The sequence below is a fragment of the Scardinius erythrophthalmus genome, assembly GCF_964197995.2.
Source record: "Scardinius erythrophthalmus genome assembly, chromosome: 17".
NCBI classification, from domain to species: Eukaryota; Metazoa; Chordata; class Actinopteri; order Cypriniformes; family Leuciscidae; genus Scardinius; species Scardinius erythrophthalmus.
In genome coordinates, this window is record NC_138237.1 from 21,066,175 (window position 1) to 21,083,715 (window position 17,541).

General features: G+C 39.5%; 1 protein-coding gene across 1 annotated transcript in view; it reads right to left on the reverse strand.

Moving 5' to 3' along the window:
- slc8a4a (solute carrier family 8 member 4a) overlaps positions 1–16,833 on the reverse strand; it is a gene marked incomplete at both ends in the record, with an annotated part of 36,854 nt that extends 20,021 nt beyond the window's left edge. Inside the window, 2 exons of the mRNA XM_081389906.1 lie at positions 14,299–14,813; positions 15,532–16,833. Of these exons, the coding sequence (XP_081246032.1) occupies positions 14,299–14,813; positions 15,532–16,833 (1,817 nt within the window). The remainder of the gene's footprint in view (positions 1–14,298; positions 14,814–15,531) is intronic.
- Between the last annotated feature and the right edge of the window lie 708 nt (positions 16,834–17,541).

Sequence of the window (17,541 nt, forward strand, 5' to 3'; positions counted from 1 at the left end):
CTTATGTTTGTGTATGTCAGTGCCTGTCTGTCTTTGCAGCTTAAAGCAGCACCAGTGGCCTGAGACGGGACGCTAGTCCCCAGTCGCTCATTACAAGCTTCTGTGAACCGCATCACAGCACACCGCACCGCGTTTCATTTCTGCACCGCAGGTTTATGCGCACATGGAGGGCTGCCACCAGGGAAAAACAAATAATGCTGGATAAACAACTGCGCCGAAGAGTGATGGATACAGTGTGACTCTGTTTCATACGTTGGCACGTACCGGCTGTGTCATAGAGGCCCAGCCAACGCACTGACACAAAAAGCATTTCTGTGCGTTAAATAGATGCGTGGGTGTCGGGATGCGTTTTGAAGCGAGAGTGGGCTACGGGGCTGTGGGCGAACATGCGAACGCGTGGGACGGTAATTTACGCCTGCAGTTTAGCCACACCCAGACAGAAAACAAGTGTGTGGTAAAATATGGTAAGAGCGGAAGATGAAGTACATACACAAAAAAGATGCCCTACGGTTAGTCTCATTTACAGTGTCACAGTCTGTCCAATGCTCCCCTGTAGTCACGTTCCCTCTCTCTTTCTCTCCCTAATGAACCGTGGGAGGATGTCTATTTCTATCCGCACACTGACACGGACACACACACGCAAAGCTTTGACTGACAAAAAGCACAAATCCATTTCCAGCTTGGTTGAATGTCATTCTCTTTGCTTGCACACATAATAGGATCAGAAAAAGAAAAAGAACGAGGGAGAGAGAGAGAGAGAGAGAAAGAAAGAGAGAAACTGGCATGTCTCTTGGTTTCTAAATGATTAATTTAAATTTTCAACTCACACGCATGCAGTCGTAAAGAAATGCTCCAGATACACAGACCTGGCATTAAAAATGTCTGTGAGACAAATCTGGCGATGACGAGCGGCAAAGAAGAGCTAAAAAATAAAAATGTCACGTAAGAAGATGAAGCAGAAGACTTGGATAAATTGAGAGAGGATGACAAGTGTGTGTTGGAGGAGTGGGACCATTTCTAGCTCCCAAACATTTCACCACATTCCACAGAAAATAGAAATATCAGTTTTCATAGATACTAACTGGCAGCAGAACCACATTTGAGGAGGACAGTGGTCTTACAGATGCCAGATGGCTGCTAAATAACATATACAGCACTTACATTTCAGAAGCTGCTTGAACAGACCATCACACTTTTATATAAGGAAATCCACACACTCATATTCAGGACACTCTATAATGCATGTCAGTAATACACAGGCAATGGAAGAGTGTAGCCACCTATTCACTCCAACAAACAACAAAGCGCTATTCATTCATTTCCAATGGAAAGTAGTACAGGAGCTTTTTTAGCACTTTTGCGGCTAGACTGTATGCGACCACAGAGAGCATAAGTATAAATATTTTTCCACTAAAATGTTCTTCTTTAAACACTATTTCTGTAAAATGGGTGGTTATTAATATTTATGTCAGAAATAATTGTTTTATGATTGTTAAATACATTTTAAACTTTCCCTATAAAAAAATGAACATGCTCAAATCTATAAGCTTGATTTCATAAGATAATGGTGCTTCAAAGCACTGCAAAATCAAATTATATTTATGTCTGGGAAAATTGCTCGGCTTCAAATCTAAAATAAGACTCTAATAGGCCAATTGAGGTAAGCCATACGATTATCTTCACTTCAAAAAATAGAGAGAGGAAAACAGAAGGATGATAACGTTAAATCTGAAACACTTACGCCATGCCCCTGATAAATTAAAATAGAAACTAAGCTCTCGCTGCATTGTTCTGCCCCCATCTTCAAAGTACTGGCATGGATATCATAATTGTGCCGTGCTGTTCATGATTCATAATTCAGAGCTGGGGTTGGTGGGAATGATGGATGGAGATAGGAGGGGGAAGGCAGAGAAAGGGAGGAAGAGAAGAAAGATTCAAAGGCAGGCATGATGGCATCGCTGTCATTGCCAGCTGGAATGTGGTCATTACTTAAAATGAGTCCTTTTCCTCAACAAGATATCCCCATCATATAAACCATCCAGCCAATCAAAGTGCTTTGTTCGCAGTGACACATATAGTTGCAGATAAACAATCCTCAAACCAAACTGATGTCATATGGAAATATCCAGAACATCAGATGGTCACACTTCGGGTGTGAACAAGGGTGAAAATGACAGCCGTAATGTTTCGGGAGAGGTGGCGGAAGAGACTCCATATGTGTGGGGCGCTAACTCAGGGTTTTGAGGGGACACAAGAGCAGCTGGGCTTAATCACTGGATCTCACTTCTTTGATCACTAACTCTCTCTCTTTTCACAGGAAACTGTGGGGTTACGGGCAGTTGCAAGTAGTTCTGTACAAGCTGCTCTTCTCTACCAGTGTTATCTTATGGTCACACGCACAAACAGATTCATAAAATTCAATTACTTTCTTTTATTTTTGGCCTTTTACAAAAAAAAAAAAAAAAATACAGAGCATCAACAGCTATTTCACACCTTCAGCCACACATATACACTATCATTCAAAAGTTTGAGGTCAGTAAGAGGTTTTTTCTTGAAAGAAAAAAAGAGATGAATGCTTTTATTTAGCAAGGATACATTAATTGATCTAAAGTCACAGTGAAGACATTTATAATGTTACAAAAGATTCATATTCCAAATAAATGCTTTTATTTTAAAGGTCCTGTTTTTCCTGTGTTTTTGAAGCTTTGTGTTTACAGTCTGCAATATAACATGTGTTCATGTTTCGCGTGTAAAAAAACAGTATTTTTCACACAATTTACTTATCTGTATACCGCTGTTTTCACAGTGCTAAAAACGGGCTGATGACTTCCTTGTTCTATGAAGTCCCTCTTTCAGAAAAACGTAACGAGTTCTGATTGTGCCAGCGGTTCCTGTGTTGTGATTCGACAGCAGCTTAGCGCACGTTGCCTGGAAAAGTCACGCCTCTTACCATAACGTGGAGATGCATGCGCTCAGATGCGTCCCTGGGAAGGCCAAACAAAGGTGATTTGACTCCGGGATGAAAATAACAGCGTCTCGACGACATGGCGACAAACGCAACTCTTCCTCTTCTCCGTGGGAGCGCAACAAGACCACGCCCCCTTTTTTTGTGTGTTCCTGTGGGCGGAGGTTAGTCAAAAAACTGTTCTAGTGACGCCATTAAAGCAGGAAGTAGAGGGATGTAGTCCAAACCGGCCGTTCGCTGTAGGCTTTGAAAGGGGACTTCTGTTAAATAAAATATCTCGCTTGGCATTGAACGTTGAGCTTTATAATTTTACAGGTATTATTTATGCTCTAACAGCAACATTACACACTAACTAAAGTTTGAAAAATGGGATCACAAAGAACAATTGATGTTGATCAAATAAATGCAGCCTTGGTGAAAATAAGAGACACTGATTAACACTAATTATTTTTGACAGCGAAGACACTTAAGCAGGTCACGTGATCTCAACATGGCGCCCTCCATTGGGGAAATAAACTTTTAGGCAACCAATATGACTGGCATTTTGGGAGAGCGAACATGATTTTAACACATCTTTCAAGTACTCTTATTTAAAGGCAAATCTTTTTTAATGATGAACAATGACTGAGTGCCTCTTTAAAGATTATGATGTTCACCTTCAACAGTGATCTTTCTGAACAACACATTCATTCTCAAACATTCATTCACCTCGGCCCTCCATTTCCATTGATCTGATTCCCGCTTTGTTTATATCCTAGTCTATTTGTAGAGGCAGTGTGAAATTAAACAGCTCTCTCGTTCACTTTCTGATACCCATGGAGATGGATGGAGTGATGAAAATAGCTATGGGAAGCATGAAAGAAAGGGGTAGGGGTGAATTACTGGAGGAAAATGCTTGGCGTGACCCTTTAAGATGAGCTGAAATAGGGATCTAATGAAAGTACTGGAATTGGTTCCCCTAATAATAATCGCTATATTGTAATTCATTTTTATGCTAATTTTGCCATATAATACTTTGATGCTGACATTTCTTGCACTTTGCACATTTCTCAAATATGTCTCCTTCGGATCTATGAAACCACAGAAGACTTGGAATATATTTTCATCTTATTGGCTGCCCTTTGCTGATGGCCAGTTTCCATTAAAAATCCAGTCTCTGATTGCATATTAAATATTTTAAGTAAAAATTTTAAGGTGAATAACAAGACATTACAGGATTAAAGGGATATAATTTCATGTAGATGCACTAATCTGATGGTGAATTGCTGCGCCTGAAGGCTTTCTGAATTAGAGTGAATTTAAAGCCATAGCTTATGGTGGCAGCATTAGCAGAAACATTCAAACATTATGAGCTTGGCAGGGCTTCACCAATTTGTATGTGTGTTTGTGAAGAGAAGTGAGGTTGATGAAGTGGTACAAGAACTTGTTTTTCAACAAAAAAACAAGCAGCAAAATGCTAATCAGTGCTGTCACTATCTGGAGAAAAGATTTGCTCCATTTAATCTCTATTTCCCCATCTTATGAAAAAAATGACACAAAGATGCTTTGTCTCCAGTTGAGCTTTCAGAGAAAAAGCTTGCATGCTTCATCCAATGGCAACAGAAATCATCAATTATTAAACCGCAAACATGTCTGTTTGCATGAATACGCTGATGCATGTTCTTGTATGTGAGCATGCCTGCACTTCATGTTCAACCACGTATAGAAATCTTCTGTGCAACCAGTTAACCCAAAAATGTTGCCATTTACTCACACTCATGTCATTCTAAACCTGTATGAATTCTCTCTTGCATACACAAAATGCACAAGTAGTTCATGCGTATTCATGCAAACAGACTCTTGCATACACAAATTTAGCAAAATTTGCAAGTAGTTCCAAAGCATTTTGAAAGTGACACACTCACAAAAGTTACATCCATGTGATCGCCCTCTTACAACAAACATACAGACAAACTTACAACAAACTACATCAATGTATGCAGAAGTTATAACACACTTCCTGTTTTTTGCCATAAATTTGTTGCCTTGCCACGGCTTAACCATTCGAAATATCAAAAATCTAGCATCCTTTCAATTTAGCATCCTCAATGTCTTGGCTTCATGCTGACCAAGTTCGGTAGCAATCTGATGAATCCCCTGGGAGAAGTATATCAAATTCCAGAGCATGCGTTTTTCAAACAACCCATAATAGCCGACTTTCTGTTGGGTTGGTGTGCAAAAGTAGTGTGGTGGATTTTTAATAGATAAAATAGTAAACTGTATATTAAACTAACCATGTTTCTAGCATTTAACCGTACTTCTCTTTTTGGGCCTAACATGATAACACTTTGAAACACAATGTACTAAAACGTTCTGTCCTGTGTTTTTGAATGTTGTATGTTGTGTTGCCATACCACTTTTACTTTGGTTGTGTGGGTGTATAAATAACACATTTGGGAATTGAAACCAGACAGATGACTAAATTTGAACCTTGTGATTAACAATGAAGTAATCATTAAAACAAAGTTTGCTTTACCTGGTAACAGATGGGTTTGTCTATAAAAAAACAATCAAATTGTGGGGAAATTATGTAATGCAGTATGACATTTTTGCCATACCTCCTTATTCTATAAAAACTGTTGTATTCTTTTAGTTGGTGGGATTCTCAATGGAATTTGTCTGAGATCCTCCGGCCTTGGTTCTTCTTGGGGGAGATTCTCTGAGTACTGCTCGAGAGATCCTCCGGCCGTGATTAAAGCATTTAAAGGACATTTGCTAAGGTCTATTTGTTGATTATTCCTGCGCAGGAAGAAAGCTAGTTAGGGAAGCAAGTTAGTTAGGTAGACTATATATTAAGCGTTGATTGGAGACGTTAGGGATCGTCGATTGGAGACGGCCCAGGGGGGATCATCGATTGGAGACGGCTCAGGTATTTTTTAAGCGTCGATTGGAGATGTTAGGGGTTGTCGATTGGAGACGGGCCAGGGAGATCGTCGATTGGACATGGCCCCGGTAGACTTAGGTACTTAGTTAGGTTTAGGGAAAAATCTACGACAGTAGTTTGGCCCAATGAGATCTATAAGTGTATGAAGTTTGGTTACTGTAGGTGAAAAGGGTTGCACTACAGAGCCACTCAAATACAACCATAAAAGGTTGCGACCCACCATTAATGCCACAATCTGGATGAAGATACATTATAGAATGTGTTTTTAAATATAGTCCTAAGGCTTTCCCACATGTTTAAATCAGTGGGAATGTTCAGCATGCAGATTGTTTGTGTCAGGAGGCTGGGTCACTATCGATTCGTCACACCCCACAAACTCTCAGAGCTGACAGATCCCGCTCATATTGATTCGCTCTTTTCTTTACTCATGCAGATCATCATGTAAGCCTCTGCAGCGTACATGTTTTCAGCTTTCTCTGAGAGCAACGCTTACATAAGCGCACTCATAGCCCACTTCACACCGCTTCAACTCAATTTTCTTTGGCATGGATTCTCATCTTCTTTTGAGAACAGAAGAACAAACAGGAAAATAACACAAGCAGTCACATAAACATACAGTGGGTGCGGGGGAGAGGGTGAACTGATCATCCTGCAATCGCTGCTAAGGTTTCTGGGAGTGTTTAAAATTCTCTCTATATGTCATTCTTCTCTAATGGGAATGAATACACACCAAAATGCACTCTTGAATTTCAGCCCAGTCCTTACTGATCCTCATTAGCAGCTTGAAACGCTGGACCCCTTTACTATCTCTCACACACACATATGTACCAAGAATCCCCTGGTCTGCTGCTGTCAGGTGTCAGCTCTCTAGAATTATGACTGGAGTGGGAATAAGAGTTAAGCTTCTGTTGTGCTGTTAGGCAGAGGCGGTTCAGCTGTCTGGTCAGCAGAAATCCACTGACAAACACACTCATATCCATATGCAAATGCAAACAGACAAATAAACCATAAACCAATTCAAAGCAAATGAAAAAGCAATAGATGAACTTCCAAGCTGCTAAAAACAGACGCTCACATGCATTTTTTTGCCCACACATGTGCAAACAAGCTTTGAGCATGAACGCAGGCAACCGAAATATATATGTACAAACTAAGAGACTCATATGTGCAGTCAGATCCACCCACACAGACTCACAATACACAATTCCACACCACCTCCAACATGCTCTCATGAGTGATCACACTCATCTAGGGATGGGAATTGTAAGGAATTTAACGACTCTCGTTATGATTCTGAACAATTCTGGTTTCTTAAAAGTTACATTAATGATTGAGCATTTCATTTTACATTCAATTACACAAAATAGAACTTTGACATCGACCATTTATCGGTTATTGGCCATACAGAGTTACAGACTGCAACTAAAATGGCTGCAAATGCACAACAAAATTTCAATTCAAGGTGTAACATATAACGACAGATCCTTTCTTCTGTATTGTGACGTACATCCGAGTAAAATAGATCAGTCTATTTGGTGACTTTCTGTTCACATGACTGTGTAAATAAGGATACATATGCACATTTTGCTGTATAAACGAACAATGTTTTTTAATTCAAATTATTATTCTTTTTTATTATTATTTTTTTATTGGTTACTGTTCTACATTTAAGGTAAAATTGATAGGTTTAATCAAGGTTGAAGTGAAACTTTGGGTGACATACGTATATACTATAATATAATTAATAATTATCAGTTTATCAGTATTTTAATATTGTTGCATCCCTAGTTATCATGAAAATCATTTGGTCCCAGTTTTTTCCAGTTCTGGTTCTCAGATTCCAACTCTGAACACATGCAAAAGTTTGTATACGGTACACGGTCATTCACCCACCTCCAAAAATACTCACACACACTCTTCAGAATCAACATACACTTACACAGGTCAGATCTTTCCATGATAGACAACGCTTTCAGTATGACACATTTCATGTAAAAACACACACACACTCCCACACGGTGCTTGACTTCTGTAACCCTCTCTAGTTGCCCAACACACTGAACAGCATGAGTGAACTGTTCAAACAAATCACCCTCATTCTACCTTCCCTTCCGCCCGCGCACCTGCCTCTCACCTCCTCTCTTTCTCGTTTTTATCTCTTTCTCCTCTGCGAATTATAGCTTGTGCTTTATCATCACATCATGGTTTAATTCTGTCCATCCCATGATGCCTTGCACATTTTTTTGCCTCTCTTCATTTCATGCTCTCTCACTTTTCAACTAATATCTTCGATCGAAGCTTCTATCCATCCCTTCTCTCATTTCTCATTCATTGTGCTCCGCTTCAATCATGTCATATTGTTCCCAGTCCAATCTTACAAACCAGAGGAATCAGGTGCGTCATGAACATATTGTTTTGTAGGGAGCACCAGTGGCAGTCTTAACTCACTTTGTGCCTTTGGCGAGATAATTTAGCATGCAAACGGAAACATGATGAAATATCAATCTAATGTTCAGATTTGGCCAAAAAGCATAGAATAATACACTTCTTATTCTGCAACACTTCTTTCTGGAAAGTGTTAAAAAATGGCCATCAACACAGTGATTTTCAGTGAACAAAACAAAACAAAACAAAACAAAAAAATCTGTGAAATTTTGACACTTTAGCTGACATTTTTGCAGTACAAATACTCCTACAATGGCCTGGAAAATATTACTGGCACCCTTAACAAGTAGAGCAGCAGTTAAATTGGAAATGGTGTGTTATGATTCTTGGTTTTGCCGTGAGCAAATAGGGGTGCATTTAGTTGCCATTCTAGAGCCATTCAAGTCAATTTATCCCCTGTTTACAGGAAATAATTCTATTAAAATGACACTTAAAGGGTTAGTTCACCCAAAAATGAAAATTATGTCATTAATGACTCACCCTCATGTCGTTCCAAGCCCGTAAGACCTCCGTTCATCTTCGGAACACAGTTTAAGATATTTTAGATTTAGTCCGAGAGCTTTCTGTCCCTCCATTGAAAATGTATGGACGGAATACTGTCCATGTCCAGAAAAGGTAATACAGACATTATCAAAGTAGTCCAAGTGACTACAGTGGCTAAATCTTAAGTTTATAAAGCGATGAGAATACTTTTTGTGCGCAAAAAACAACAAAAATAACGACTTTATTCCACTATTCATTTCCTTCTCTCTGGGCCTCGAGTTTTTTCACGTAGTATAACTGCGTAGCGCGTCTGTGTTGTACGTCACACGTAGGCTCACTATTGGCCGACGCTGGTCATGTGTGTGATGCGTGTGACGTACAACACAGAAGCGCTACGCATTTATACTACGTGAAAAAACTCGAGGCCCAGAGAGAAGGAAATGAATAGTGGAATAAAGTCGTTATTTTGGGGGTTTTTTTGCGCACAAAAAGTATTCTCGTCGCTTTATAAACTTAAGATTGAGCCACTGTAGTCACTTGGACTACTTTGATGATGTCTGTATTACCTTTTCTGGACATGGACAGTGTACCATACATACATTTTCAATGGAGGGACAGAAAGCTCTCGGACTAAATCTAAAATATCTTAAACTGTGTTCCGAAGATGAACGGAGGTCTTACGGGCTTGGAACGACATGAGGGTGAGTCATTAATGACATAATTTTCAATTTTGGGTGAACTAACCCTTTAAGTGTCATTTTAATAGAATTATTTCCTATAAACAGGGGATAAATTGACTTGAATGGCTCTAGAATGGCAATTAAATGCACCCCTATTTGCTCACAGCAAAACCAAGAATCATAACACACCATTTCCAATTTAACTGCTGCTCTACTTGTTAAGGGTGCCAGTAATATTTTCCAGGCCATTGTAGGAGTATTTGTACTGCAAAAATGTCAGCTAAAGTGTCAAAATTTCACAGATTTTTTTGTTTTGTTTTGTTTTGTTCACTGAACTTGGACTACTTTGATGATGTCTGTATTACCTTTTCTGGACATGGACAGTATACCATACATACATTTTCAATGGAGGGACAGAAAGCTCTCGGACTAAATCTAAAATATCTTAAACTGTGTTCCGAAGATGAACGGAGGTCTTACGGGCTTAAAACGACATGAGGGTTAGTCATTAATGACATAATTTTCATTTTTGGGTGAACTAACCCTTTAAAGCAGACTATTATCCTCTAATTAGCATAACCAGATGCCCCTGGGCTACAACATTACGGTCAAAGTATTTCGACTTATGTTTACCACAGGCTTTATTACACACATAAAAAATAATAATAATAATTGTTAAACCACATAGGAAAATCTCAAAGGAACCAGCGCTAAACTAGTCTTCTGGGTTCTGACGTCATACCTGCACTAGACATTATACAGAAGATGAAAAAAAAAGTGCCAACGAAACTTTCCTGGTCGAAATGTGGCATGTGTACAGGTATGCTATAAACACCATAATTAGCAGTAGATCAAAGCAATCACTTGGTATGAATGTGGGCTATTCGGTGATTGCAAACTGTTCTGAAAGTGCGATTATGTAAAATGCGTGACAGCACCGCGTTTTTACTTTGAAACATGCAGTGCTCACGTTTATTTAGTCTGGTTAAATCATAGCCTTTTGAAGTTTATGTAACACTTTATTTTGTCAACTAACTGTCATTAGAGTATTAGTAGACTGTCTGCTTAATATCTGCTAACTCTCTATTTTGTTGGTCCCCCAACAGATATTCTACTGACTATAAGTAGCTTGGCAACTACAAGTCAACTTACTGTATTCTACTAACCCGAACCCTAACACCTAACCATAACCTACCAGTCTACTGACAGTCTACTACAGCCTACTAATACTCAAATGAGTGTTAGTTGAAATGTAGTTGAAAAGTTACTTATAGTAGAATGTCTAAAGTGGACTATCAAAATAAAGTGTAACCGAAGTTTATCACGTTAAACCATATCGCGCGACTCCTGTTTTTCTGTCAACAAGTTCGGTTTTGAGTCCTGAAAATGTACAGGTGTGTGAGTTTGTTTATAGAATGCAGATGTCATTGCTGTAAACTCCCATATATATATATAAAAAAATATTATTTTTGTGCAGCTAGTTGTCCCCTCCCCCGTGTAGGTCCCTGGGCTTCAGCTCATGGAAGCCAGTGCGCACTGTTAATGCGCCGTGCTAATTAGATGAAAAATTGATTTTTTTACTCATTCAGTTTGTTAAAATGGTGAGAATTGCTACTTGTTTTTGTGACAAGTGTGGAAAGGTACCAATATTTTAGTGGATATTTATTTTACATATTTCTGTATACATAAATGTTATAGATTGATACTTTAATTAATCAAGGATGTATTCAATTGATCAAATATTACGGTAAAGGCATTTTAAATGCCTAAACTATAAGTACTAAATAACTACTGCTCTTCAAACCTTCCACACTTCATTAAGCAGCACAACAAATCTCAACTAATTATAATAGTGATGAGAAATGTTTTTACCAAATCATCATATTATGTATCTATGTGGATCCAAAATTATTTGTATCTTTGAAATGTGAGTTCTGGATTGTTCTAAGAAAAAAAAAAGGGGTTCTTGGTAAGAAAAAAAAAAAAAGAAGAATAAAAAAATGTCTGGAACCCAGTTCCCTTTCACACTAAATATACCACCACTTTATCCTATCTTACACTTTTTTTTGGAAGTTGCATTCAGTGAATATGTCAGTTTGGCTTGCCGCTTATTAAGATTGGAAATTCTCCATCTTGGAATGCATGAGCTTTTGTCTAATGTCAACGCAGTCCATCCATGACTCACAATGCCCCATTCACCCCAACATCTATTTAAGTTGTTTACCTATAACCTGACAAGCGGTTTACAACAACTGCCTCCCTCTCTCTGCTGCCAGCATGTTCTTTTCTACAGTTGACCTGCTCACCTCAGATCTGCAGCAGCGCAGTGTGCTTGATGTGCGGGTCAGTATTGATTTTCAGGATTGAGAGAAAACTCAGCAGCTCTATCATTCTCAATCTCCTTCTCTCTGGCTTTCTTCCAGACTTCACACATCTCTTCAACTTTATCCCTTGTTCATCCGTTTTCATGTGAGGCTTACAGATTTCTTTCTGCCTTGCTCTTATCTATTTGTGTTCCTTTTTTAGTCTCGGGGCCTGTAATCCATGCATACTGTGATCATACCAGGTCAACAGGGTACATCTTACTTTAACTACAGTCAAACACAGATGTACATGCAATCTGCAAATAAAAATGTTAAGCTATGGTCTGCATCCCATTTAGCATTTTTCATTGACACTGTGATGGACTTGAAATGAGGGGCCACAGTCCCAAAAGTTTGGGTTTTTAATGTAAATTCATGTTCCAGTTTCATGTAATGTTTACGTGGTTTCTGTGTTAATAAAACACCATTAAAGGTGCAGTATGTAATATTGACAGCTAGTGGTTGAAATGGGTACTGCAGTCCAAATTCTCCAGTTTGAGAACACGCAACAAGAACAAGCGCAAAAATGGAAGGCGACGAGCCTTACACGGTAAAGCCGGGTGCACACTGTGCGATTCTGAGACAAATTTAGCAAATCCTAAAAGAATCCTCTGATCCTAGGCTAAAATATGAAGTCTTTGAACATTAATTTGACATTTCACCAACAGCCGATTAATGACCGTTGCGATAAAATGTTATCCCCGACGAAATTCTGGCAGTGTCAGAAGATTTGACTCACAGTCCTGCAGTGTGGGTTCTCCTAAGATGACCGTCAAATTGTCTTCGTTTTTCAAGACAAGCCGTGACCAAAATTAACATTAGAGATTTCTTTGTAGTCACCATTACTATCCCGCGTGTAACGCAGCTCACATCAGCGAATGTGTTATTGATTGATGACTGATTGAACTCTGGACAGGTTTTCTTGCGTGCGTCCGTTTTTAACGCAACTTGACTTCTGAATGAAAGGGCCCTTCACAATAGATAATGCTTACAATGAATTACATATGGCAATTTATCTGTTAAATAAAAATACCTTACTCGCCTGTTGAGTGATAAAAACGCCATCTCCACGTTGCTTTTACAATATTTAAAATTTCCACCAGTTTGACCCTTTCAGGTTGATTTGCTGTTGTGAATAGGGATGTCGATTTACATAAATTCCCATAATCGATCATTGTTTAAATAACGATCAATTAATCGATTAACGACCAACACAAAATGGGTGTTGCTTTAAAGCCTGGAAGCATGGCTTTACAGTAAATATGGGAACATGACCATCACTTAACAAGTGCTTTTAAGTTTGCTGACATTAGAAGTGCTCTATTTTAATAACGTGAAAAAAATAACTGCTTTACATGAAAAAGAGATCTGTAAATTTATCGTACATAACACATGACTTGTGTCACATATCTTTGAAAGGTCTCAACTAGAAGAATATAACGGTATAGTCTGGTCTCTAACTGAAACAAATATGCCTAAGTATTTGTATTAAAAAGTGTCGCAGATGCACATGTAAATAGTATGTATACACAATTTGTGCCACATTTTTGTCTGTAACTTCACAAAACATTAGTAAACATAGTAGATCACATACCGTTACTTAGAGTCTCACAAGATAAGACAATGCGTAGATCACAGAGTGACATGACATGCTACTGACATGCTGTATGCTCCAATCGGACACTGTTTTACAGCTGGAGTGCGCTTGGATTGGTTTGATTGCTCAGTTTGACAGGTCTTGATATCTTGATCATCACTTTTCAACCAGGATAATATTAGCCTATTTGTTGTTTATTCTATGTACTTTTATTGTGGTGTTTACAGAAGTAGTTCGTATGTTCAGTAAAATAACTTGTTTGGTTTTTTTTTTGGACCCTTGGTTAATTATGTTTTTAAATAAATGCTAGCCTACCTAATCCATTGCATGGTTTGAAGACAATAATATATTTAGGATACATGCTCGCTTCATATTTCCTTGTGTGTCTGCTGCACGTGTTTTACACACTCTAATGGTGACCTTGCTAAATCTTAAATTTTCTTTAAATTCTTATCTACAATTAATCAACCTTTTAATAATCGTTAGCATCCCTAGTTGCGAAAATAATGTGTGGGGCATCACTGCTCATTTAGGCTACTGTCTCCTCTAAGGTGACTTTTCACTTGTATTTCATTATTGAATGCCAAAACACAATTTTAAGATGTAGTTTGTCCCATTCTCTAGTGATTAGAAGTATGCAAATTTGGATGCAGCCATGAGCTGACAAGGATGACTTGATTCAGTCTTGCCTATTCGAGGACACAAACATACGCTCTCTGCAAACATCTGGTTCAATCAGTGTGACAAAGAGCATCTTGTCTCCTTGAAATCCTCCTGTGTACAATTGATTAATTATTAGTTAAACATTCAGAGTTGGAAGTCCTGAAAAATATTTAACTTACATGGTCTCATCATTGAGGAACTCCAGTTTGCCAGCCACTTCTTCATAGTCTTCTCCAGCTTTGGCGGTACCCTCTGTAGTGTGGAACGGTACTGCCACCTTCCCCCTCGCTCCAGATGTTCTGTGCACCTTCACCTGCATGATGCCCACGCTTTCACTCACTCGTGTGGCATTGTTCTCGAACGTAAAGATACCCGCGTGGTCATCGTCGTAAATGGTCACCGTGGCAGTGTGCGCGTTACCCAAGGCAGCTTTGGGAGGAACGTGGCTGGACCCTGTAATGCTGTTGCCTGGAGACACCGCATTAGGGTCAAGGATGGAGACCTCGGCACGGTGGACAACACGAGGGTTGCTGAGATGTACGTAGAAATGCTCATCTTCCTCGAATATGTCATCGTCAATCACGCCGACTGTCAGCTCCTTCACCGTCTCACCCGGTTTAAAGACCAGAGTGCCCTCAGCGAATTCATAGTCTGATCCTGCGTTAGCAGTGCCATCCTCTGTGCGATAGTCAACCTAGATAGAGGAACAGTTGTCATACAGCTTTATTTTTTTTATATTTAGAAGAGTGACAATATACAGTGAGTAACAATAATTCTCATACATACAGTCTGTTAAAATTTTACTTTTTGTAAAATGTGTGATCATTCAATTCTACAAACAACAACAAAAGGTTTTAAGCCAGTTATTTATATCTTTAGCTGTAGTGAATCAGTAGGAAATATCAGTTAACATTCCTTTTGCCATTAATTGAAATAATCCAGTGAGTCTTATTATTAATCATATCACATAATAATAACAACATGATATACATTTTTATCATTATGTTGTGTTATTATATTTAATAATAATAATAATAATAAATGTTGTTATTATTAGTCAAATAAAATAACATAATCAAAAAAATGTTTTATTTATAATTATTATGTGTTGTTAATATTAATATTATAGTATATTTTGAACTCTTATCAAAATCACGCAAAATAATTGAATATAACTTGAACTTCACAGTTTATATAATAAAAGGGGCTAATCTGAAGTCTGTTAAAATAGTGTCATTAAATTGCTTGTCTCCTAAGTGCTGTAATTATTTAAAATAGCTCTGAGAGTACATCCTCGCTGCTGGGACTCGTGTAGGTTTCTGGCCTCAAAATTATATCACATCCATATAATTAAAGTACAATAACAGCAATATAATCACAGTACTGTTGTGTATAGACAGTGAAACCATTACCTTAACAGTGCAGCCACTGTCTCCACCATGTCGGGTCACGGAGAGCTTTAAGGAGCCGCAGTTCTCAAAGCATTGATAATGGAAGGGCTCAAACTCCAGGTAGATGGTGTGAGGGTCCTCTTCCTGGGGATTAGCCTCATGGCAGCTCACCACCTTCCTGGCCTGGTCTGCAGCATGCTTCTTCAGAATGTTCCCCGCTCCGATCATCATGCGAGTGGCCTGGATGCGATAGAAAGCTCGACTCTTCTGCTGTTGCACCAGCACTTGATAGTTTGCCATCTCGATCAGCTGCTCCATGTCCTTCTCCGGGTGTCTCTGCTTGAGATCCTTCAGCGTACGAGCCATCTCCCTCCTGGCCTCCTCTTCCTCCCCTCCACCTCCTCCTTCCTCCACACCAGCCAGCATGCCATCAAGTGACTCTTTGTGGTGGGAATTGGCACCTTGACCGTCCATCTCCATATCCATCTTGCTGAACATGCCGTCACCCTCCGTCTCAATGATGATGCCACGGTTCTTGTCAGCACGGTAGCGCTTGTGGACGTATTTGTAAAATAGCAAGCGACGGTCTGCGATCCAGGCCTGAAGCACACAGATCGGAAAGAAGAGAAACGTAAGGACGGCCTCCCAGACTTCCACCACACCAGGAGAGAAGACAGACAGGATCAAGTACAGCCAAATGTAGGCGAAAATGCTCCAGGCTGCCGTCACAAAGAAGACCCTCAAGTGCTTGATTTTTCGCACCTCACCGTCTGGGACCACGTAAACACAGATGGCGATGATGATGAACATATTGAATGCAGCGCTGCCCACAATTGTGCTCGGGCCCAGGTTACCAGCCTCAAACTTGTGTCCGCAGACCTCAATCACGGATAACAGGATCTCAGGTGCAGACGATCCCAAAGCCATGAGGGTCAAGTTGGACACGGTCTCGTTCCAGATGCGCACGGTTGCTGTGGTGGTCTCGCCGTTGGGTTTCTTGATTGTTATCTCTTTCTCTTGAGACGTAATCACCTCGATGGATGACATGAACCGGTCTGCGATGATGGACATGCCTAAGAACATGTAGATGAGGGCCACAAAGTAGACAATGGCACGTGCCACCTTGTCGCCCACTGAGGGGTTCTGGGGGTTCCACACCGGCAGGACGACGCCCTCAGAGCAGCTGTCCTCCCCTGAACAGTTTCCTGTGCTGCTGAGGGATGTGTCGCCACTGGCCTGAGAGAGATGAGTGAGGCCCGAGAGGAAGATCAGGAGGAGGAGAGAGGAAAGGCAAGGAGTTGACGGAAGGCGCAAATGAAGCATGGTGGAAGTGTAGTGGTAACTGTGTCCACCAGTCGCAGAGTTGACGATCAATAAACCTCTGAAACACACAAAAGAAACAGAATATTCACTTTCCATGAGAATGATCATTTAAAAAATGACCTGTTAAATGTCTCTAAATGTGACATATTAATAAAAGTTGATTCAAGCATCACCTGAAACACAGATATAGTTCAGGATCATGCAGGGAGAATGAGGTTTGTTGTTTGTTTCAAACAGAGTTTCTGACAGCACAAGACAGCTTGCATCATGGTGAACTCTTAGAGAGTGTACGTCTTAGAGAGCACAAGCTAGCCAACTCTAAAAACAATAATTCCTGACAAATTGTACACATCTGTTTTGGATGTGTTTTGCAACGCATTTTCTTGATTATTACAAGAAAGGAAAACATTACAAAAACACAACAATACCTCATTTAAATGTAGATATCAGACCTCATCCATTTTGCTCACTCGGTCTTTGAGTTTAGTAGATGAGAGTCACATGTGAATTATGCGTGAATAATCAGTTTCCAAGGTAAATATAAAATAAATGTTGTTGGCTTGTTTTATCAATGTCTGCTTTTACTTATTTTCTGCTTTCTCGCATGTGCTCTTTCTCTCATGCAATGATCAAGGCCACCACTTCAATGATCATATATAGGCCTGCCACACATTAAGACATATACAAGCAAAAAACTGTTTGACTGCT